General features: G+C 32.2%; 2 protein-coding genes across 2 annotated transcripts; both read right to left on the bottom strand.

The window, feature by feature from the left end:
• Window positions 1-1,412: 1,412 nt before the first annotated feature.
• Window positions 1,413-3,826, bottom strand: LOC100817574 (plasmodesmata-located protein 7). Its single transcript, XM_003544319.5, has 3 exons — window positions 2,953-3,826; window positions 1,928-2,041; window positions 1,413-1,793 (listed from the first exon to the last, which is right to left on the bottom strand). The coding sequence occupies exons 1-3, from the start codon at window positions 3,665-3,667 to the stop codon at window positions 1,786-1,788; spliced, it is 837 nt and encodes a 278-aa protein (XP_003544367.1). The 5' UTR covers window positions 3,668-3,826; the 3' UTR covers window positions 1,413-1,785.
• Window positions 3,827-14,784: 10,958 nt separating this feature from the next.
• LOC100798559 (nudix hydrolase 18, mitochondrial) lies at window positions 14,785-17,006 on the bottom strand. Its single transcript, XM_003544933.4, has 5 exons — window positions 16,805-17,006; window positions 16,535-16,646; window positions 16,337-16,420; window positions 15,303-15,431; window positions 14,785-15,186 (listed from the first exon to the last, which is right to left on the bottom strand). Exons 1-5 carry the CDS (start codon window positions 16,900-16,902, stop codon window positions 15,037-15,039), a joined length of 573 nt encoding a protein of 190 aa, XP_003544981.1. The 5' UTR covers window positions 16,903-17,006; the 3' UTR covers window positions 14,785-15,036.
• Between the last annotated feature and the right edge of the window lie 9,406 nt (window positions 17,007-26,412).

Below are 26,412 nucleotides of genomic sequence, written 5' to 3'. Positions count from 1 at the left end.
TCAGAAAGCTATCATTTTCATTTCAAATGCACGTATTGGTCTTTAATAGGTATATATAACTATTGACATGATGTTAGAATTGAAATGATAAAAATTAAATTATTCCATTTGGGTTAGTCTATAAATATATAACTTTCATAATTAAGAACAACAATAATAATTAATTTTCAATAAAATATTATTATATATATTCAAAATATAATTTAATTAAATAAATTTGCAAAATTAAATTTTAATTATATAAGTGAAAAGGATATGCACATTATTACTCCAAATAATTCACGGTCTGAATTAATACTCCACTAATCGAAATCGAAATTTTACTTAAAAACCTGGAGCTTGGAGGCCACAAATTGATATGGAATGGAGGTTTTTTTTTATCTCTAAAAAATGTTAGCTAATATTTGTTAGGGATCATGAATATGAATACACACTGAACAAATATTTTTTTTAGCATGATTTATTTTATATCTAAAAGTTAATTAAGATTTGAATTTTGAATTTGATTGTGGAAAGGAGGTTGTCAATATGAATACGATAATATGCTAGCAGCTAAATATATATTTTTTATTCTGATTCATAGCAGCCAAAAAGTCAGAGTATTTATGAAACCTCCTCTTATAATAATACAATTATAGTAGAGGGTTAGTTGAATCTGTCCCGCAGAAGGGAGTGGTGGGACTGCCCACCTCTCTCCTAGTCAGTCCATCCCGCCATCCCGCCATTACTGTTGGCGATACTGATTCTATTGACTATGCATAATGTAAAAATGCATAAAGACCTTATTACTCAACACTAATTTCAATCTCACCAATTCTAGTATGGGATCTTCTCTTTGTAAAAAACAATCAATAATACGTGTAAAAATGAAGTTTATGAAATGAATCTGACTCTGTTCACATGATGATAATGGAAAAATACATAGAGACCTTATTGTCCAACACTAATTTCAATCTCACCAATCATCGTGTGGGGTCCTCTCTTTATAAAAAAACAATCAATAATACGTGTAAAAATGAAGTTTTATGAAATGAATATGACTCTGTTCATATGATAATAACGGAAAAATAAATAAAGATCTTATTGTCCAACACTAATTTCAATCTCATCCATCACCATCACCGTATGGCACCTATATATGCATGTGAAACTATTATTTGCTTGAAATGAATGAAGGTTTTGAACTATGGAACGAGATCCAGCACATTGAGTTGCTCGAGATGATTAACTTTTTGTTGTTTTTCAATTTCGATAAAATTTTACACATCCAATCTTAATAACACGTCAAATCATCCATCCAATGTTTTAATGTACCATTACTCTTGAACAAATTTTAGGTAAACGTCCAAAAAGTTAGTGGGCCCATATAACTGATATAAGGTTGATAACACAAATAAAAAATATGATACAACTTTAAAGAAACAAAAGAATAATATATTCATTTTTTCTTTACAAGAATGAGACATTTGACAACACAAGCTTAGTGAAGTGGGGTGGAAAGTAACTAGAATCTCTTAGCTCACTCCCCCTCTATCTTTCTTGTCTTCAAAATTTCAAATACAAATGTTCATTGTGCATTTTTTTTTTTTCCATATGGTATCCTCCTCAAGGTTCAAAGTTCTCTTTCGAATTGAATTTTAAATTTGAAACAGAAAAGGAAAATAAAAAAAGAAAAAGAAAAGCAAAAGAGGTACAAAAGCAAACCAATAAAGGTGATAGTAGGGCAACACGTGAAAACTGATCGACAAGTGCTGGTGCCACTTTGAGTCACAAACTTAATTTAATTTATTTACCTGCATGGGAAAGATACAATCAAAAAGAAAGAATCATGTTAAAATATTGCTGAATCATTTTCTTTTCTTTTCCCAATACAATAAATCAAATTAAAATAAGTGGAAATTAAACAAAGAGGAATGTATATACTTACCCTGTCGCCCACAAATCTTGCTCAAGAAAGCAAGGAAAATAATAATTATAGCTACTCCCGCTAATGATCCAATAACTATAGAAAATATCTTTACACCTCCATGACTCGATTTGTCTGCAACACACGAACCACAATTACAGTAAATTAAAACAAGTTATTGTACACGTCTTTCTATTTTGTAACAAAAAATATTTTTGATTGCAAGCTTTTTCTAGTGACCCACACTCAAAGCAAAAGCAACGAACCATAGTCTTGGTTTATACCTGAAGTCGATTTTAAGTAAATAAACAAAACTCACGATTTACTTGAACAAAAGAAAACACTTTTTTTTTTTAGTTTACCCACTCGTTTATTTCCTATACTTTCACAAATTTCATATTTTAACACTTGTACCTAAAAATATAAGTTTTAATCTTTCTATATACACTATTTAATCCATTTTAGTTTCCATCATCTGAAATTCTAATGACTAAAATAAATCAAAATATTATATACAACAACTAAAAATAGTTTAAAAAATGTATATGTGAGAATTAAAGCAAATAATTTATACTTTTTAGATATAGAAACTAAAACATAAAGATTGCAGATTTTCATGGGACGAAATAAAATAAGTAATTTAACAAGAAAAATTAATATATTCTTTTATTCATTTTGAATATTCTTTTGATTTTGAACAATATTCTTTCTCATTTCATCGGCTAAAATTTAGGAAAAATAATAAATTTAATAGACTTTACATCTTATCTGATAATTTCTCTCGATTTTATATTCTCGATGCATTTTAACTAATAAGAGTATATATATATATATATATATATATATATATATATATATATATGAAGGAATGCATTAAATAATTCCTTGCTAGCAGTCCTCTTAAACCTTTGATTCTTACAACTTCACAAAGAAAATTACAATTTTCATTTTTTTTACATCAATTTCAATCTACAAGCGAATTTAAAACTTGAAACCCATGAGAGGTAGTAAGAGAAGAGGAAGCATGCGACGATGCTGGGCCTTACCGTGGGCCTTGGACTCATCGTGGGCCCCACCCACTGAGTACCTCGCGTAGCACTTCCCGAGAAACATGTCCCCGTAATCCGCCGTGCCGCAATCGCTCTTCAGCCGCGAGATCGCCTCCGCCACGCAGTCCTGGCACTCGCCGTAGCTGAGATCGCCGGTGCACTGCGCCACGCCGTGAACCCCGCCAGACCCGCCGACGCGAAAGTTCCCCCCGGCGGCGGCGAGTCCGGCCAGCACGGCGTCGCGACTCCCCATGGCATCGGGGTTGTACCCTACCGACGGCCCGCACTTCTTCAGCACCACCGCCTTGTCCTGCGCGCCGAGGAACGTCGCGTTGTCGTACTTCACGAAGCAGCCGTCGAGCTGCACCGAGCCACCGCACGTGCCGCGGCAGATGTCGCCGGCGCGGGTGACGGCGCGCGCCACGCACGCGGCGCAGTCCGGCATGGCGAGGTCGCCGCGACACTGGTAGAGCCCGTACACCGCGTCCTGCTGAGTGGACCCCACCACAGTGAAGTTGTTATAAGCCGAGTACGTCGCTGAGTTCACCAGCGAGGTGAGTAGCGAGTTGATATTCCACTCGTAGGGCGAGTTGGGAGTGTACCGTTGCTGCGTGCACCCGCTGTAGAGGAACGTGCTCGTGCTCGAACACTCCGAAAACCCAACCATGAACAAAGTCACGCACAAAAAAACACACATGCTCCTTTTCGCCATTTTTATTTTTCGGAGATGTTGACGTACGTAGGGTTTTGAATGTTTAGGGCACGTACATATGCATGTGAAACTATTATTTGCTTGAAATGAATGAAGGTTTTGAACAATGGAACGAGATCCAGCACATTGAGTTGCTTTAAATAAGCAAAATCTACTAAGGAAAAAAAAGGCTCTCTTCTATTATTTTAGGGTCGGTGTGAACTCTTTTTTTTTTTTCTTTAGCTTAGTTGATTATCATGCTCGGTTGCTTTTCTTTTTGGCTGATATAATTCAAACAAAGTAGCAACTTTAGTTTCTGTCTTTTTTTAAAAAAATGAATTTAAAATTCTGGAAATGTTAAAAGTGATCTGAATTTATAAACCACTGAGAAATTTATTACTATATTGTAATTTTAAATGGTGGAGAAGAAGATAACTTAATCGAAGGAAGATTGTTAGATCTTTCCAAAGCGGCAAAAAAAATGCACGGTAAGGAATAATAATCTGATTAAAGTTGGAGAGAGCGACAGTCGACTAAGCAACTCTTTAATCTGTAATATACACTTGACATAGTGCAAAGTATAAGAATTTAGTTAGGGAGCAGAGCACTTATAGATTTCTCCTTAATTGAATTCAGTTGTTTGAAACCTCTTCGAATTTGAAATCACACGTTAACATCAATTCATATAGGTTCAAATGAATTTAGCATTGATTTGATTCAATTAATGATTTTCCTATAAATTTTGCAGATATATATATATATATATATATATATATATATATATATATATATATATATATATATATATATATATATATATTACTTTTTTGTGGCAGCTCCTGTGCAATCATTTTATGAACAGATCAGTTCTTTGCATTTTATTTCGGGAATGGACTGGTTACTTTAAAGTGATCACTTTCCACGTAATAAAACAAGCCCATTTGTTTTTGAGATGGCATGACTCGTTCGAAGTTAAAACTATATATCTTCATCTTCAAAGGATGTTTGAATTTATTTTTGTGGTTTCTGTAGCGCTAGCTGTAATATATATACTTGCTTCTAGTTATCATCTTCGTAAAACACACACACACACATATATATATATATATAGTCTTGCATGATGCATGTGTGGAAAGGTACATTGGCAAAAGCCCACGGACTTAATTGTGTAATATTTGAGTTATATATGTAATATGTTAATTATCTAACTTGGTGAAAAGTATACCAATGATTTTTGAATATATTATTATTCTATGCCTCTATGGATTAATTGCTAAGTAAAGCTCACGCTGATAAAAGGAAAGGAGACACACACAACACCATCTCACCTTTTTCGATTGAAGACACTAAAGGACAGCTGTGACATCGCACTACCGCCCTCAATCTCTCATCCTAACTACTTTAACAAAGCCTAGAATTAATATATAGTTTATCATTTACATGTATTATATATGTTGCATCGATCGGTTAATAATATATCGTCTTTGATTAATAGGCGTACAAGGATTTTTAGTAGCTAGCAGAGGGGTCACCCCCAAAGAGAATTGAATTCAACATCATCAAAGCTGATATTGTGGCATGTAAGTAGTTATACAAGTTTCCTCTGACACCATAGGATAGTGGCGAAAAATTCACAGTTTCTGATTAAATCACAAGAGAATTCTACGGATTTTCTAAATTTTTCATCACGTGTAATTTGCACCGTGTAAATTACACATTACAAGTGGTTTCCCCATGATATCAACTATTTATTCTTGCTATCTAGGAGCTAGCAGAAATATAAACTAATTGGTGCCCTACTTTAATTATACTATATCAAAGACAAATATATTATATAACGATGATGATCAGCTATTAATTAATCTGGTGTGATTTCAATGACAAACAAATTAATAAAAACCAGAATAATTTGAAGTTAATGCATGCAAGCTGTGGCTCATGCTTTAACGAAAGAACAAAACCTATATTGATATTAACTTTATTTTCTTAATTTTATTTTTTTATTGTCTAAACGTAGTATATATATGACTTTTTAGCCACCAGCAGGAGTGAGGAGCAAGGCGGGTGCATGCTACCCCCAATTCTAGCACACCGAAAGAGATGGGTTTCTAAATTAATGCATGTTAGTTTTATGGCTGTTGTTTCTTGCACCCTTTTCGGTGTGTTTTATTACCTGGATGCAGAAAGCAAACTTGGGTATGCCGGAATGTTTTTTTACCTTGGTGTAGTAAGCAACTTGCATTACCACACACATTTCATCTTTAGTAATATTTTTTATCTTTAAACATTTAGTATCAATATTATTAAATTTGTTTTTATAACATTTAAAAAAATTGTTTAATATAAATAAATATTACTACATATTAACGGCATAAGTTATAAACAATATCACAAAAATATATTAATAACATTTCTTTATATTTAAAAACATTTTTTTGAATGTCATCAAAAAATTTTAACAACATTTTTTATTAAATGTTAGAAAAAATGTTTTTAACAGCCTAATTTTATCTTGGTTTCTAATTCTAATATCTACGGGTTATATGTATAGTCATGTCCAGCATATGTTTAAAATTTCAATTCGCCAACTTTATCACTTGTTTGCCCAGCCCACAGTTATTGGTCTCATAAACTATATTCCAAAACCATATCGTTTTTGTTCAAGCAAAACCTTATTGGTTTATTGTGTATGTTCAAAGGAAGTTACTTATGTTGAAAAAAGAGAAAAAAATACTTTATAGTTGAAACCCCAAAAAAACAAGCAATACAATGACTTCCTTTTTATTGTACGTATTTTTCCCATGCAGGTAAATAAATTAAGTTTGAAACTCAAAGTGGCGCATTAGCACTTATCAATTCTCACCTGTTGCCCTCCTGATCTTCTGTATTGGTTTACTTTTGTGCCTCTTTTGCTTCCTTTCTTCTTTTCCTTTATTTTATTTTTTCCCTTGTTTCAAATTTAAAATTCAATTCGAAAGAAAGTTTTGAAGAACCTTGAGGAGGATACCAAAAAATAGTGTGCATTGATTGACACTAGTGTTTTTAAGTACCTTATTTTCACATTTTTTTTGCTATCATGAACAAATTACACAATTATATATGTGGGAACATCCTTCCTTAAAGGTTACTGAATTATGAGGGAGGGAGATAGGAGGTTCGGGTGGAACGGATCTGGAAGGGTGTCAAGCTTTTACTTCTCTAGGTTCGCAGATGATGCATATGAACAAGAACTATGGAAAATCTTCAAGCGATGGGGAAAGTGTGCAATCTATATATAGATAGAAAAAGAGACAAGAACGGTTATAGATATGGCTTTGCTAGGTTTGTGGGGATTCAAAACGATTTGGACTTTTCTAGGAAGCTGGATGCTATTAATGCTGGAAGCATGAAACTACATGTTAACATTCCACGATTTGCAATAGTTGGAGGGCTTGGAGCTGAGAAAAAAGAGAGAGAATATGCAGAAAAGGAGAAAGGAAACAAATTGAGAAAGAAAAATCTAAAGGAGGAGAGGTGGATCCTAGGAGATCATATGCAGAGGTGGTGAAGGAGAAACAACCAGCTAGTAACCACATGAACAATCTGACAAGGGGGTATGGAACGGAGGCAACTATACACATTGAAAAGAAGGAGTGGTTACATAATAGCTTGGTGGGGAACCTTGAAAGACCTAACTATGTTTGAAAAACTAAAGGATGCAAGACTGTCAAAGGAAGGAGGAAAAATTCGTTTGAACTATCTGGGTGACAACATGCTGCTTATTAAGGGACTAAAACATGAAAAGGCACAACAAATGATTGATACGGAGGAATAAGGTATAAGGTTTTATATCGTTGTTCCATTCCATTCAGCCATGGCAACCAAAGCTAACATCCAACAACAAGTTGGCCTGGGTAACTTGCTTAAGAGTTCCACTGGAGTTTTGGGGGGAGCAATGTTTTTCATCCATAGCCAGGTTGTTCGGGTCCCTGGTCTCTCTTGATGCAGAAACGGTAGGGATGAACAGATTAGACAGAGCTAGGATGTTGGTTAGGACACCAAAATCAAAGATATTAGCATACAAATATAATGCTAAGATTAATGATGAAATGTTTAAGGTTCGTTTTGATTAAGATATCTCGCATCCTACGTCTCAATGTATGTGTTGGGCCTGGAAACATAATGGATACACTTCTGAAAGGGAAAGTGTGTTTGGAGTTGACAATGCATGCTTCCTCTGATTATAGAAGGAAGAGGTTGGAGGTAGCTCAAATGGTTGCGTAGAGTCCTTTGTGTAAGACACAATAGGTAAAGGAGATGCCATTGGGCCACGTGCTAGGGTATATGTGATACGTACGGACATGGGACATGAGTATTTGAATGTTGTGAGCGGGAAGGGGGCTGAAACACAATATAATGAATCTGACAATAAGGGTGGCAACGTGGAAAATGTGGCAAGGGAAAAATATGAAAGGAACGTAACTAATGGGCTCATCATAAAGGCACAACAAATGGAGGAGAGTCTAAGGGGACAACTGAAGATGGGCTCTATTGCTAGTGAGGGCCAACATGATGGTGCATAAATGTTAGAAGGTTCAGTAAATGACCAAGGAGCAAGTGATGGTATGACGCAACTCCAGCAGCTCACTAATTCGCTTGAGACAGATGTGCCAATGGAGTAGCTCGAAGCAAGGTAGGAGACTTCACATGTGAAGCTAGCTCAAGCAAAATGATGGGACCAACAAAGTATAAGCAATCCTCTATGGGGGAAATTCTGAAAAAACAAAGGGGGAAAAATAAGGTGTGTCATCAAACTATTAGCAACTCTATTTCTGATTCAAATGTGAAGCATTGTAATTAATAAGAATTTTTGGGTTAAAAATGAAAAAGTGGAGGCAAAAAAAAATATGGGTACAAGGGGCGGATATGGGGGAGACTTTTGATAGGAATGAGAGTGTGATGGTAGAAGAAGTGGAAAATATGGAGTAAAGGGATACAAAGGAGATTGAAAAAATAGAGAAGATTCACCACGACGGGGAGCAAGAAGGTGGATTATGAAGATCTTAACTTACAATATTAGGGGGGTGGGGAGTAGTATCAAGTGGAAGGCTATCCGAAAGTTGGTGGTTAAGGAGGAAGTACAACTATTATGCATACAAGAAACAAAAAAGCAAGATGTGCCTAAAGAACTATGCTATTCTTTGTGGGGGAGTCATGATGTCCAATGGTCTTTTATTCCATCAGAAGGAGCATCAGGAGGTATTCTATGCTTATAGAATATTCATTGCTTTGAGTTGAAATCTTGCTTTAAAGGGGTTGGGATTGAGGGTGTTTGGAGAGAGAAGAGATGTGAAGCCATAGTGGTAAATGTATATGCTCCTTGTGATAGAGGTAGACGAATTAAGGGGTGAGAGGAGCTAAACGAGAAGAGAGAAAATATTGCAATAAGAGGTGGTGTTTGGTGGGAGATTTCAACTGTGTAAGAAGGTCAAGAGAAAGGGTGGGCGTAGGTGATATAGATTATGGAAGAAGTGAGAAGGATGAGCTTAATGCATTTATTGAGCATATGGAGTTGGAGGATGTACCACTAAGGGCGAAAAGTATAGTAGATAGTGTTGGTTCCAAAAGAATGGCTAGATGTCTGACAAGGTAGCTCTCAATACATTCTTTAAAGGAGTGTATGCAATCATTGCCCAATTTTTCTTAAGGATATCAACATTGATTGGGGACCCAAGCATTTTAGGGTCTTTCTTCGCAAATAGATATCTAACATATAGTTTCTTGCTGGCAAATAAGGTTATTGATGAAGTAAGGAGAGACAAGAAAAAAAGGTCTATTCTTTAAAGTAGATTATGAGAAGACATTTGACCCAGTTAATCAGGAGTTCTTATTTTACATGCTAAGAAGATTAGGCTTTTATGAAAAATGGGTTGGATGGATCAAGGCATGCTTGCATTCAAGCTCCATTTTAGTTTTATGAATGAAAGCCCTACTACGGAGTTCAAACTCCAAAAAGGGTTGAGACAATGGGATCCCTTAGCCGTTTTCTCATTAATATTGTAGCAGAGAGTTTAGGTGAGATGATGAGGCAAACAATTGAAAAAAGACTCTTTACCTCTTTCTTGGTGGGCAAGAAGAAGGTTGAGGTCAACTTACTATACTATGCGGATGATATTGTCTTTTTTGGGGATGCCACTTTGGCTAATGTGATAACCATTAAAAGCGTGTTGAGGTGTTTTGAATTAATTTTGGGCCTCTAGGTTAATTTTCATAAAAGTTTCTTTAGATCAGCTTTGGGGGTGGAGAGGAGGACTTTCGAGAGCTATGCCAACAAGTTGAATTGTAGACTTATTAAATTACCTTTTACTTATCTTGGGATCCCTATTGGTGTCAATCCCAGGAAGTCGGAGACTTGAAAGCCATCGTGGATAAAATCTCAAAAAGATTGCATTCTTGGAAGCACAAAACTTTATCCTTGGCCTCAAGGGCATGTTTGATTAACTCGGTGATCTCTTCACTTCATCTTTTCTTTATGTCTTTTTTTTTAAATGCCTAGATGAGTGATAGAAATTATAGAGAGTTTGCAAATAAATGTTCTTTGTGGCAAAGGGGATAACAAAAGGAGAATATCTTGAATTAATTGGAGGAAAGTGTGTAGTAAGAAAAATAAAGAAGGTCTTGGCAATAAAAGTTTATCTTATTTCAATGAGGCACTCCTAGGAAAATAGAGATGGAATTTGTTTATCCAACAAGACACCTTGTAGGCTAAGGTGCTTGAGTCAACGGGGGGGGGGGTCTTTTAGATGTCGATGCATCGAAAAAGGCCTCTATATGGTGGAGGGATCTTTATATAGTTTGTGGAGGGCAAGAGGATCAAGGTGGTTCGACTCTATGGTGAGGTGGAAGCTTGGTAATGGTGGGAGAGCACGATTTTGGCTAGGGGAACAAAAACTTGCTTTTATGTACCCTAGACTCTATATGCTCACTACACAACAAAGAGAGATTATAAGAGATATGGGGACTTGGAGTGGACAGATTTGGAATTGAAATTTGGGTTGGCGAAGACAGTGCTTTATGTGGGAGGAAGAACTGAGGATGGAATTAATGAGTCTTCTAAACCAAGTGTCACTCAAAAGAAATGATGAAGATTCATGGAGTTGGCTAGCTAGGTGGTATATATTCTATTAACTCTGCTTACTTGGCTATCTATGAGAGGGAAAGATATCTGTGAACCGTGTCCTATTTTCTCAAGCATTTGGGACTCGCAAGTTCCCCAAAAAAATTCATCTCTTTATTTGGAGGGCCATGCATGACCGTTTACTATCAAGGAAAAATCTTGCATTCGTGGGGTGGCTCTAAAAACCACTCTTTTTGTCCTTTATGTGAAAATCATGAGGAGAAAACAAATGTCCTTTTGTGTTGTCTTTCCAGCTATGAAGTGTGGAGTTGCTGCTTAAGTTGGTTCAATGAATGTTGTGTTCTTCTAGACTCTTTCTCTATGCATTATTTACAACAGAGGGGTGCTTGTTCAGGAAAGACTGCAACTGATGTGATGATGGTAGTTATATATGGAGACATCGTAACAATTTTGTCTTCAGACAAGAAGAGTTTGATTGCCAACAAGTGGTGCAGGAGGTAAAATTTTACACTTGGCTAGGGGGATACACAGCTTCCTGCCTGAAAGCAGTTCTGAAAGGATAACACTGCATGGAAGCTTCTAATATGCTTGTTGTTGTTTGGGGTAGGGGTGTTGGCTTTGGTTATTCAATATTTTGCTCTCATGTAGGCATAACAATGCATAACCAGGGGTTCTATTTGTAATATTCTAACTTTGGTACCATTGGTACCTTTAATATATGAGTTTGCTTCGCCCCACCCCAAAAAAGCCTTATTTTTATGCTTTTTTGAATTTAGTCCTTATTCAATTGTTTTTAAGTTTTGAGTCCCTTATTATTTTTCCCTTAACAACTTTAGTCCTCCGCGTTTATATACTGTTGTTAAGTGATTATGTGTGAAAAGAATATATAAAAAAAAACACTTTTTAATTACTCATGAAATTATTTATCTTCTTAATTCTTACACATTTTTTATGTTTAATGACGGAACTAAGATTCACACATGAATTTATAACCTGATACAAATTATCACCATTTTTTAGTCCCTACATTTAAGAAATATTTGTTTTAGTCTTTGTATACACACTTTATAATCTGTTTTAGTTTCGACAATCTAAATTTATAAGACCTAAAACAAATAAAAAAATATGCATAGAAACTAATAAGTGTTAAAAAATACGTACATAGAAATTAAAACACAATTTCAAAAAATATGAATGTAAAGATTGTACATTTAAGTAATTAAATTTTTCTTAAAACTTTGATTCTTACGATTTAGTAAAGAATTTTTTTTTTTTTTACATTCAATCCAATATGTGAACATCCCTTCTCTTGCGAGTTAAAAACTTGAAACCCATGAATGGTAGTAAAACTATAATCCAAAACCATACTTTTTTTTTTTGTTTAAACGAAATCTTTTGGTTGAGATATATAAGAGTGCAAATAAGACATTGTTAGACTTTATCTTATATAAGACTAATTGATTTTATTCTAAGGAAATCAACTAATAATGTTTTTTTCGACCACCAGCACAATTGATTTTTTTATTTTCTATTTATTTGAATATAGTTTATGTGTTTTATTTAATATAACATAACGTATATACTCTAAATTAATAATGTTTTATATCCTTAAATATTGATTAATGTTTACCTAAAATAATTTACTGTCTATTGAAAATATAATTTAACCTTAAAATTATTTTAGTCTATAAAATTTTAAATACTATTTGTTAGTTTTTTTAATAAAAATTTATTCATTTTAGTTTTTTTTATCATTTTATATTAAAAATATCTAAAACAAATTTATTTTATATAAAAGAGACTAACTAGATTTTTTTAAAAAAATATAAGAAATAAAATGGTCAATTTCAACCTTGAGCCCCAATAAAATTACCCTTGACTCCTATCCGTAAAGGGCAATTATCCAACTATCCTTTCCCACCTCTCCTATCTTCATTTGTGTCTCCCTCTTTTCTTTTCTTCATTCACTCCCCCTCTCCTCTTTTCTCTTTCCTCCTCTTTCCTCTCTACACTCATACGCTGCCAAATATTTTTGTTTTGTTTTTGTAGTTAAAACCAATTTTGTTGTGTAATTTTGTACAACGGAATCACGATCCTATTTTTTAAGATTTTGTTGCTTAATGAAATTTTGATTCTGTTGTGTAAAATATCTTGTTACACAATGGAATCTTGAGTTCGTTGTGTAACGAAACCTGTTGCACAATAAAATCACAATTTTGTTGTGTAATATTTTGGACAAACATTGAATGTTATCCCATTATCTATATGGATGTGAACCTCAATATGTAGTTGATATTCCTATAAAATTGTATGCAATACATGTTATTTTTGTAGACATTTTAAAATTCAACAAAAAAATGTACAATGAGATTATGATTTTTTAACCAATCAACAATACTGAAAAAATGAAATTGGTTTTTTCTTCTTAGTATATGATCTGAACGAGTCGCACATACACCCTGGTACACGTTCCTTGGCGCTGAGGGCATCCCCGAAGAGCTGGGGATTTTGTGACGTTTCGGATTGGCTGTCTTGTGTTTCTAATAAGTTGTTTCATAGTTGGCATAGTAAGTTGTAATATATATATAATGAGCTGGTTTAGATCTATCCTAACCGTGAATTACTTAGATTCTATATTACTTATATTCTATTAATAGATATACAATGTATAACAGAATTATACTTTTGTTGTATATTTTTTAAGAAAAATCACTAAATGAAAGTATGATTCTGTTACACATTACACAACGAAATCACACTTTAGTTGCACTATCATCGTTTAACCCTCTTGTACAATGGAATCATGATTCTATTATGCATTTTTTCCTCACATTAAGATGCACTTCGAAATCGTGATAGTGCTGCATAACACATGATGCAAAAATTGAGAACAATTGAATCACAATTCTATTGTGCAAACGAAATCATAATGCTTTTTGGGAATAGATAATTTTAAAATTTTGAGAGATTATAGTAGCCAATAACAAAATCCATTGGAGTCAATAACAACTCCAATATTACCTCCTTAGCTCTACTTTGGGCAGTGTGTCTCTTGCGTTCAAAGCCCAATATAGTGCGTGGACCAGTTTTCAGATTTGAGAGGCTGCTCTCGACTGTTGCTTTCTGCACCATTTTCAGAAAGTTTTTTTTTATCATTAGGATTGATCCTTCCAAAAGCCAAAATCTGTAATCTTTTTGGAATGTACTTTTATATTTCAGAAGCCAAAAAACAGGTGCACAAAACAATAGCCATTTTCAGGTTTGGGAACTTTCTGTGAAGCCCACACTATATTGGGTCCATCTTTAATAAAATTTCTCTCGTCGAAGACCAAAATAAATAAATAAAGTTTCTTTTGTTGACCAAAATTTTGAAATAAAATTCCTCTTCAACTTTTCAATTCTCGAATTCGCCCAAGGAATTCAAGTGTTGATGAAAAGGACTCAGTCAGCCAATTCCACACGTATTCCTCTATTCATCAGAGTATTTTGTTCATACCTCAATGTGCTTGAAGTACCAAAAAATACTACTTTCAATCTTAGTTTCAAGTTGATTGTACAAAAGAATATGCATAAAAAATCCAAGCAAAAAAATATAAAAAAGGAAGAAGTTTATCTTCACTTTGCTCTTGGTTAAAAGGTGTAATTGATAATTAATTAGAACAAAAAAAAGTCACATTTATAGGAGGCATCAATGCAGAACAAACTATTTTTCAAATGGTAAACGTTAGAACCCATTGGATCAGCGTGTAGATTTCTAGGATTCAAGTGCTTCAGTTTTATTCATGCTAGACAAAATGTCCTTTTTCCGTGAAAGGGCATTGAACATCAATTTTTTAGACAGGTTAACCATATTTTTTTGGTGGGCAGAGGCAGACACGTCAAGCATATGATACAGTAACTAGTTGCAACATTTCACAGTCTCTACTTAAAAAAAAACCTTATATCTACTTGACATATATAGGCACATACAGCCATTGATAGTGCAATAATTTAGTATGGATTCATATTATTCATACTTCTATTTTCTACAATATTTTTAATGTTTTATTGAACTGTTGCATAAAAACAAATCCAAATGTTTTATTGAACAATGGATTTTCAGAAGCCTCACTCTATACAGATATGAAGTACTATATCTTAATGGGGGCAATTGACAACTTCTATGTAATTTACCATCACTAATAATATTCTAATTCCATCACTTGTTTGGATCGTACTATTCCTGAGTTCATTCGGACCAAGAAAAGCTAATTAAAAGGGGGTAGAGCCCTGTTTACAAGTCAGAATTGCCATCTCCTATGCAATGTATAGAACCTACTATTTCTATTTGTGTCACACGACCAAGTTTCCGATTTACTAGTCTCTCTAGAGCTTCCTTCATCCACCAGTGTTGGCAAACTTCCCTTGCTTCAGAAACGCTCATCTACACCCACAAAAAATGAAAATTTCAAACACTATCTTATTGATCATTTGGAAGAAGGAACAAAAAGAAATATTCAAACACTATGCTCAATTATTCCATGGTTTTTAGTTACCTACCCATATTCTTTGACGAACATTCTGTTCTGGCCAGAACTCCAATTGCTCTTGAACAAGTAGAGGGAACATGTAGCCTTCATAAAATGTATCATGGGTCTTGCTCTTGAAACTCCACTTACCCAATTTACCCTGCACACACCAAATTTGATAGATAGAATCAGCATTTCATTTCAACTTAAACATGTTTTAGTGGCCAATGGTTTATAATTTGAATAAACAATATAAAAACTACTAATCATAATTTCTAATTGCTTGTTGAATTTCATACAAATTATTATGTCTGGTTCGATTTTTATAAGAAATAAATTTTACTAAAACTAATTTCTTATAAAATGGACAAGATGATATCTTTAAAATCATAGGTTAAATTACTCCTTTATTTCCTATAGTTTTAGGATTCTTACCTAGTTTCTAGTTTACATTTTAATTCTCTTCATTTAGTTTAAAAATGTTCATTTTAATTCTTATATTAATTTTCTTTTAGTCCCTATAGTTAGAAAGAGATATTTTTAGTCATATAATTTATATTTTAACTATCTTTTAGTAGTTACTACAAAAAATATATAAAAATAATTAACTACAAATTAGTTATAAATTATCAATTATTTTTTATTACGAATTATTTTACGATAAATTAGTTATGAATTACTTATTAATATTTTTATAGTTAATTGTAATGGATAATATTACTCATATTTTGATGGTAAGAACTAAAAGAAAATTAAAATATAAAATATAGGGACTAAAAAGATCAATTTTAAACGATAGAGACTAAAAGAGAATTAAAATATAAGGACTAAAAAAACCACTTTCAAAACTATAGGGATTAAAAGAAAATTAAAAGATAAATTATATGAATTAAAAAAATCACTTTCAAATTATAAGGACAAAAAAGATAAGAATAAACTATAGAAACCGAGTGATTTAACCAAAATCATATTAAAAATATTTTTTATTTAAAGAAAATTTCTTATTAGTTAATAATATAAAAAAAATCACATAAAAAGTTCTTATTATTAACGAAGTAGGCTCACCTCAACAGTGCCTCGTACCCCTGCTTCCTCCATGGTTTCTCGCAAAGCTGCCTCCTTTTTGGATTCGTCCAATTCCCACCCTCCCTATTGTTTGGTCAAAACGATAACACAAAAGGGTGAATAAAAATGTAAATAAACCAAAATAATATAACATTTGGGTGTTGAATTTCATTGACTAATGTTTTGGTGTGCGGCTACCTTAGGAAATAGCATCCCTTTTCCTTTCTGAGAACTAATAACCAAAACTTCTAATTCTTCTTGTGCCTCCAAGGAAGTTTGATCACCAATTTTATATCTGTATGGTATGCATCTACACATGTGTCCACCAAATTGAAAGAAATAAAATGTTCAGTCACAATTGAAATCAAACTCAATAGAGAAACAAATTTTAAGGAACCAAACATGGTTTTAAAAATTGAGAAAAATAAAAGAAAATGATAGGAATAGGATTAGGAGTAAGAGACAAACCCCACAACTTGGCGACGACCCTTTCTATAGCGTTGCAACTCCCTGCCTGTACGAGAAACCAATGCAACAACGTTATCTTGAGAAACCAAAGCCACCATGTTTTGTGAAATTCGAAAGAGGGAGAGAGAAGAAGAAAACGTTAGAAATTGAGAGAGGAAGACAACATGCCGTCAAAGCAAGTTGTGTTGTGTTTTTATTAGTGGATAGGATAACAAAGAGAGGGTCCTATTTATAATGGAATGGTAACTTTAGAGGCTAGAGAATGCCAAAGACAATACCATTGGCTTTTTCGACAAAGTGGAAATTACTTTTATTTTATTTGAAATAATAAAGGATGTGCCAAATTGAAAAAATAAACGTACGTTTATCTTTAAATTAAATTAAAGAATTGTACCGAAAGTTATATTAAAGTTATTCACACTTTTTTTTAAAATTCAAATAAATTTATTTTATTTTAAACTTTATACATTTAAGTTAAATTTAAATTCCTAGTAACTTATTATTATCTATAACAACAATAATAGAGGAGAGATCCTTATGTGGTGTACACATTTTTTTAAGGATTTTTTAATCATTTAACTGCAATTGAAAATTATTCTACTATTTTATTTCATTCTCTCACATTAATTACATTAATAAAAAAAATTAAGCCAATTATATATACAATAAAATCTCACAAAAAATATACAATAAATTTATTTCAAAAATAAAAAATGTAGACGCGTAGTCGCAATTTCCGCTATTCATATATTAAGACAAAATGAATATACCTTTTTTGATTTATTATTTTAACCTTAATGTTTTTAAATCTTTTGGTTAAATAATTATTTTCGTCCCTGAATGTATAAAGTCCTACAAATTTATTCTTGAAAGATGAAAATTTTAATTTTAATTTTTGAAAGTAAAAAAAATACAATAAATTTATTGTTAACTTTCGTTCATTACCAATAAATTTTTGAAAGTAAAGAAAATACAATAAATTTTAATTTATCGTTAACTTTCTTAAATTTCATTTCATTTAAGATAAAATTTAATTTAATCTTTATTTAAAAACAAAAAATAGTCTAATATTTTCTCAAAAAAAAATTATATAAATTTTATTAAAAATGATAATAAAAAATTAAAAATAGTAAAACTTAAAAGTATAAAATGGATAAAATTAGTATTAATTATTCTCTCTTTTATCTTTTATAACTATTTACCTTCATCTTAATAAAAAAAGTATCTTATCGGTTCAGATTTATTTTTTTATATGGAGACAAAAAAAAAATTTATTCAAGTAAAATAATTACTTTGTGGGAACAATTACCCCTATTACACTATACGTAGATCCACCACTGATTATGGTACCCCTTGCACCAATATATTGTCTTGGCTGATTTGAAAGAAAAAAAAACTGTCATAGTCAGCCTATTCTTATTTGCTTAATCATATATGTCGGTGTTTTGCAGATGGAGAGAATGCCATTGTCCAAATATTTCATGATTCATTTATAAATTATATTATCATAACTAAGTTGAAGTCACTGGTCTACTTTGCTCGTGAAATTGAACATTATAGTAATTAGCAAGATAGCAACAACAGTCCCTTTTTCTAGCTATAATACCAATACAGAAATAAATCAACGGCAGTGCTATATTGTACGAAGACCATTTGCACAAACATGATACGAAGTGTATGTATCAAAATATTATTGGCTAAATATGAAATTAAAAAATAAAAATAAAATATCTGAACAGGAATCAAGGGCGTTTACATTGTTAAAAGAGATTTCGTACTCATACGAATTCGTAAACAATAGCATTTTCCATAAATCAAATAATTCTGACATTTATGTCAAGGTACAAAATTTCGTTCATGCCATTATTTGAAGGTAACACAAATTTCTAACTTCCACGCAAAGGATACTTTCATAAGTAGTCATCATATTGCATCCCTTCTTCATCCCTATATAATCGCTTAGTGGTTGGTTTCTTGTCTGCAACCTTTAGTTACGGTTTTTGGTTAAGTGCTGATGTGATTGTCTCAGTGAACTCAACTTAGTATCATCTATTTTGTTTTAGTGATTTTTGAAACGAGAAAACGAATTGAAAGGGCATGGCAGGGGACATGACAATGACTTCAAGGCTAATTGCATTTAAAAAGACTGGTAGGTCAGTGCCATCTCCACAATCAAACAATTTCACGACATAATGTTTATTAAAAGACTAGACTTAAAAGAAATGAGTCCGTGAGGACCATAAATTGTTTGAAAATGGAATTTGGGCCCTATAATTTGTATGATGTGTCCTCCAAGAAATTGGTGAGGCCTAAGCTAATTTCCTCATTTTGGCGTTTGAATATTTGTTGTGCTCTCAATGACATCCACTACTAATGAACTTTAGAGACAAAGTCTTTCGAGGATTAGTTGGCCAACTTCTACAACCTTGGACTATATGAGGTTGTTCTCCTATTCCCTTTTTTGAATGCTCAGGGACTGTTTTTCTGTGCTTGTGTTTAGGACTTGTAGGAGGGGTTGCACTAGCTATCTGGATTTAGTAACCAAAAGAAATTATTAAGTGGGATCAAGGCTATCATGGTTCTCACTAATTTTTACATGATTAATGATACATAATTAATAGTTATTTCTCATGAATTTAAAACTTGAATACATGTAAAATAGATATTGGTCGAGACCATATATATGTATTGATGCAAAACTATCAATTTCTTAGTCCTGCGCAGATATTCTTGCCTCTCATGCTTCTTGTCTTTCTAATTTCTGCTGGTGGAATCACTCACCCTTTTTGTTGCAGCGGAAATGAATAGGAATAAAATATGTTTACCTAACTATAGATTCACATAGCTTCCTTGATCAGCTTGAGTTTTGATTCTTTAAAAAATCAATTTCTTAGTCATTAGCCCATTATTCTATTATAACAATTGACAAATAGAAATTACTCGTCATTATTTTTTCTGTCTCTCAATAAAAATATGACATGTGGTTGAAAAAACTTCTGTTTTCAAAAGTAACATTCTCTATCTTAATTATATTTTTTTACTGACGTATTATTTTCCTATTACGTGACAAGAATGGAAACACATAAAAAAGATAGGTGATTAATGTGCAACATTGAGATGATGACATTATTTTATGGGACCGCAGAAGTAGATATATCATAGAGCATGGGTGCTTCAATTCGGTCCTTTCACCAACGAGCTTGCATAAAATTAGAATTTTAGGTGCTAGGAGTAAAATGTTTCAAACATGGGGTCTATAAGCTGAACTAGTTCCATACTCTAGTTGGTTTTGGAAGCATATACATGTCATCAGCAAAATATTGTTACAATGACCTATATCTGTAAACTTAGACTCCATCCTATTGATACATACACATAAAGGTAGCAACACACTTTCTATATATGTTCATCCATAACAAGAAAGGGCGTTAGAATTCAACCTAATGTAGAAGCTAAGCAGTTATCATAGCTAATCAAACCTTTTTATTCTGCTCCACTTTATAGCAATTCATATGTAAGCTTAAACTTTCCTTTTTTCGTTCGTTTGACTCTTGGAAAGATTATCCACATAAAACCATAACGGTCATTTATTATTGTTAGAACTAGAATAGTAGAATCTATCTGCAGATTATGCCCAAAAGTATAGAGGATTGAGTCAGTGGACTTTCTGTTTGAGTGACACTAATTCTCTAATACACTCACTCAAGTCCAACTGGCTTAACTTAGTTGGTTTTTTTTTTTTTTGGCACAAATTTAATGCCATTCAAGCTAGCTTTGCCCTCTTACCACATACCAAGAAACCTTCATGTTGCCAGAACTGACTCTTACAGTCCTTTGGTATGGTCCTCATAACACCTTGTCCAAATGTGATGAGAGAACACACATTCAAACAATAAGTGTTGTGCAGTTTCCACCAACTCATTGCAAAGAAGACAAATGAGATTGGCTTCCTCGGGAACAATCTTCCTTTTGAGCAAATTATCCATGGATTGAATTCTATTGTGAGCAACCTTCCAAATGAAGCCTTTAACTCTTGAAGGTATGGGAAGTTTCCTGTTTAAAGAAGCTAGCATCATCCGAATTCCCCTCCACATTTAAGTCCTCATATACTTCTCTCACCACATACAGCCCTCCCTTATTCAAAGACCACCACACCCACCCATCCATCCTTACCTTCTTTTTTATTTTGGAATGAAATTTGGTTTCGGAAATCCATTACACTTAGGAAAGGTATTAGTACCTTCTGACTTTAAAATTATTTACTTTACCCCTCAAAATGAAATCAAGATAATACATCATAATTATTTTATCAAGATATTTTTGTTTTCTTATCTATGATTATTATCAAAAGAAAGGATGATAAATAGAATTAGAGAGTTCAGAAAGTACTTCCCCTCCAGTAAATTACTCACTATCTTTCTTCACCTAAAATCTAAACCAAGCATCCTACTTATTTAAATACCAAGCTTATTCATTATACCACCAAAACTTGATAAAATAAAATAAAAAGGAAAACAAATGTTTCTTTTTTTTTTTTACTTGACCTCATCCTAGTCTAGAGCCAACAGATCCTTGTGAAAGCTGGACTGTAACATGTTGTTTTAGCTTCAGTTCTTCTGTTAACCGATCTAGGAAAGCTGGACTGTAACATATTTTTACTTCCGTTGTGTACTTTAGGGGTGAAAAAAAATTACATAACAAAATTATAATTCTGTTGTGTAATTCTTTCCCCTCTCCCCAAATAACAAAATGGAATTAAGATTTCCTTATATAATTTTTTTCACTCCCAAGACATACACAAGGAAATTATTTTGTTGAGCAATTTTTTTCACTCCCAAAAATACATAACTGAACTTATGATTCTATTGTATTTTCATCAAAAGGACATTTTTGAAATAATGCTAAAAGACATCTACATGAATAGTGCCATTAGCAGTTTTGGTAATGCCAATAGCGACTCCCAACAATAAGCTGAAATGTCTTGTAAAATTTGTTAGTCTAAATATTATGGGGATTCTATTTGTACTCTCCCTTTTGCATGCCCACTATTTTTTTTGTGTACAAAAATACCTTTTTTTAGCTCGATCACAATGAGTAAATGAAAAAAGATTTACCTCTTCTCCAAGGCTCTGACAATTAGGTACATTTTTTTTAAACTAACTCATAAGATAATGACTATTCGATGCTTGATAGTATGAATCAAGCATATTCATTTGGTGATCAAAGAATGTGTGATCGTGAAGAAGCACGGTATGCTCGTGAATAGTTGAGGAACTACTTTAGGGTATATGGAAGTATGTGTTTTGGGGGTAAGGAGTTGAATACGAGACCTTCTTATGGGTAATGCAGAGAGTTGTATTTTCAAGCACTCATGAGGTATTTGTATAGGAGTGGTGACGTGAGAGTTTTGAGTTATTTCAATCCCTGCTTGATTCGAGAATGGCTATTGAGAGAAATAACGTTAGAACATCACGTGGAACGCATCGAGAATCACACAAATAGGCACTAAATTGAGTTATACATACAAACTATTTTTCATTGTATTCTATTTTAGCTGTATTATTTTATATTTGACATATTATGTACTATATCTAACTATGTTGACTTATTTTAATTTGTCTAATATTTATTCGTTAATTTTTATTTATCAAGTTATTCAACTTATTAAGTTATTTAAAATAAATAAATATGGATGAAATTAACTAACTTAAAAGTATTTTATTTATTAAATTATTCAACTCATAAAATTTTTTAAATTTAATAAAAAAAAACACGTAATAGCCAAATTTTTATTTTTATTTATTCTTAAAACATTTTACTCTTTTCTGTTCTTTCTTTTCCTTGCATTTTTTTCTTCTTTTGCTAAAAATCCGTGATCTGCCCCTAGTAGAAACTAATTTCTGTAATGACGTTATTAGTTGTGGGTCAGACTTTTTAAAATTTATATGTTTTGGAAATTACTTTTGAAAAGAGTAATTTTTTTTTTTGTCATAAAAACGAAAAAGAAAGAGCAGGAAGTTGGAAAAGCAAAATGAAAGTGTGAATAGCAACTCTCTTGGGACACAAAGCATTCATATTGGTGGCCCTAAAACATCACGGATCATGGCAGCTGACAGGCCTTGTAACATAGTGATATATATCTCGTTATATATTCCCTTTATCAAAGGTAAAAAGATATTTGCCCTGCATTGCATGCCCCCATAAATTAAAAGGAAAGTATCATATCAGGTGGAAAAAGTTGACCGTACACATTTCTCCGTAAATATCAATCTAGGAGAATTTATAATGTGAGGTTAAGATGAACTTAACTCCAAAACAAGAAAAAAAAAATTAAAATCAATCCAGGATCTGGACATGGACAGTAGGAACATTTTGAACAAGAATAAGTTCCATATTTTTACAACACTAGTACATTAGGAATGTGTTTGGATGGGTGAATTTAAAATTATGAGAAATTTTAAATTCTAAGAATTTTAAATATTTCAATTAAAATTCTTTTATTTTCAAAATTTTGTGTTTGGATAAAAAATTTAAAATTATGAGGGTGAAAAAAAATGAATGAAAAAAAAAAAAGAAAAGATATGATTGGTGTGCTAGTTATACGTGTTCCTCTACACTCATACCCGATCGATGTTTTACGAGCGTGTTCTTTGAAAAAGATTGTAAGAAAAGAATTTCAATTTCTCACCTTTTAGAAGAAAATTGAAATTCCAAATTTTTAGTTGTTTAAAATTCTGTTTTAAAATTTCAAAATTTTAAATTCTTCTCAAAAAAACATTCAAACAATGAATTTTAAATTATAGAAATTCAAATTCTCAGATAAATTATTTTTCTCAGTTAAAATTCCCTGTCCAAACACACTAGGGGAAAACAGATAGTGCTTGTAAACGGTTCAATGAAGAAGAAAGATTCTGTGAATTATGAAATAGTAACCATCAAGTTACATCCATTGTAATAACTGTAGATAAAGACTAGGAACTAAAGCCTGCCATTATTGGCATGCACTAGCTCGATGCCACACACTATGGGCCTCTAATGGAAGAGCTAGAGATGCTACTAGGAAACATGTGTTATGTGTTCAATTTTTGCTCTCTTCATTGCCTCTAATTTTGGCATTGGCAAGGCTGAAAAGTGCAAAGTTGTTTGTTGCTTTCAATAAATTCTTCGAGATAAGTGCAAGAGATATATATGTTGAACATTGCTATTCGACTCATCCTAGCACCATGTATGTACCTAAATCATGAAATCAAGCTTGGTTTCTTTTTCGTCCACCAAAAAAGTTGGTTTGGATGTTTATTATAAGTAGTTAAAAAAATTAATGAGTAGACAAGTGAAATTGAACAATGCCCATGCTCTAGTTCCATGCTGCTTCTATGTACATGTTCTTGGATTTATACTGTGTGTGTTGACTTAAAAACCAAGAGCTAGCTGATGGAAACAAACACTTAAAAAATTATACATTTACAAGTATGAGAATCAACCAAATCCCACAATTGGCTACGCTTTTCTTCTGTACAAAATGAGAAACTAATTAGTATGAAGGGTCATTTTGGAGAGAAAAATGTAAGAAGCCATATATATATATATAGACATTTGCTTACTATTTGGATACTCCGGAACTATTTTCATTTTAGATTAAATTACATTTTTTAGTGCATGTACTTTTGATTGAAATCGGTATTAATCTCTGTATCTTAATATTGTTAAAATGGTTTTTGAACTTTTGAAAAAATGATTTTCATTCCTCATGGCAAATAAAATTATTATTTTTTGTAATGTTTAAGGACTAAAATATTAAAATTAAAGTTTGAGAAGTAAAACCAAGGTTCATAAAAAATATAAAAACTAAAAATATATTTTATCCGTGATTTTATAATGAAAATGGTCAAGATATATAGTCTACTTCACTTATGGTTTGAAGAAGAAAGTGGTCAGAAAGAAAGGAAAAAGAATGAAAATGAGATGATTCTGTTGTTTGGAAGAAAAGAATTTTTTTTTTTTTTTTACAAAATAACAGAATCATCTCATTTTGAAGGCAGAAAATGACATCATTGAATCCGAGTCTGACTGCCAAAGGGTGTTCTATTTGTTGCAAAACAAGAAGGAGGACCTGACTGAATTTCCACAGTACTATTCTTCAACAGTGTAATAATTTACTTGGTGTTTTACCAAGCTTTCATCTGAGTTTTATTAGGAGACAACGAATTTAGTTGTTATGTGTTTTTTTAGGACATCTAGATTTTGTGCTGGTCGTGATTTTTTCGTCTTGCTCTCTTTTGTATTGCTCAACAAATTCTGATGGAAATAAAATAAGTCTACTGATATAAAAAAAAAAAAACATTTATTCTTTTTATCCATATATAGGTTCGAGATAGATAAAACTATTGAAGATGACAAATTAGCTTACTCAATTTATATTTACAAATAATAATAAAATTATTTACATATTTAAGATTTCTCACTTCTCCTTCACTTCCTTTTAATTTATTTAGGGGACAAATAAGTTGGCAATAAATATGAGCTTAATAATTTATTCTTCATATGATATAACTTTTCATTTTATCCTTTACAAAAAAAAATGTTACGTTTTATTTCTTACATGAAAAAGTTTTTTTTTACAGCATATAAAAAAAGTTTATAAAATCAGTTCCTACCGTTTGTTAAAGTTAGTATAATGTTGGATTTTAACGAATTGCTCTTTAGGTAAGGATCAAAATGTGGAGTTCTTTTTTTATATAAAGACCAAAATAAAGTATACAGATTATAATGTTAGATTTTAATGAATTGTTTTTTATGTAAGGATCAAATTATAGAGTTATTATTTTTATATAAAGACCAAAATGAATTATACAATATTTTTTTTATGCATAGGAACTAAAACCAACAACAATATCAAATAGACGAATCATTTTTTCAATTTAACTCAATCAACTCAGTAAACACTAATATTGTGATCTTGAACTGAAAGTTGGCTAACACGATTGGCCGAAAATCCACAATTCTGTCAGCCTCCAACATCTTTTTGAAAGATTGAGTCTGATAGGAATAAGAAAGCCTTACCTAGCTACAGATTTAGATGCTTCTAACCTCCTTTTGGGGAGTTTTGGTTCCTTCTTCTACACTGTACAATGGTTTTATCTTTTTGATTAAATAATATTTGAGTTTAGTTGGGTGTTTAGTTTGAAAGGTGTGAACTTAGTTGGGATTTTTCATCTTTGTTCCTTTGCTTTCCTTTTTCAAAAAAAAAAAAAAAGCACTTTGTTGTGATTTTGTCAAAGGATAGGGATTGCTTCATAAACATTTTTTTTATATAAGAAATAATCTGTAGAGGTTTTTAAGTAGAAATTAAAGTAAAAAAAAGTAAGGACTAAAACATTAATTTAACTAAATAAAAAACATGGAAAGAATATATTGAAAAATGAATACGATCCTTTATTATGATAGGATGTAAATGAGGTATAAGATTATAGGATTGCTTATTGGATGGAGCAAAATATCTGAAATTTAGAGGGCAGAATCGGGTAGCCACATAAAATAAGTTTTTTTCAAGCTAGTTTTCTTTCAAAATGACCTTTGGGAACATGAGGTTGATAAAAAGTACTAAATCA

Source organism: Glycine max, chromosome 14, assembly GCF_000004515.6.
Source record: "Glycine max cultivar Williams 82 chromosome 14, Glycine_max_v4.0, whole genome shotgun sequence".
Lineage (NCBI taxonomy): Eukaryota > Viridiplantae > Streptophyta > Magnoliopsida > Fabales > Fabaceae > Glycine > Glycine max.
This window is presented reverse-complemented; position numbering and strand designations above follow the sequence as displayed.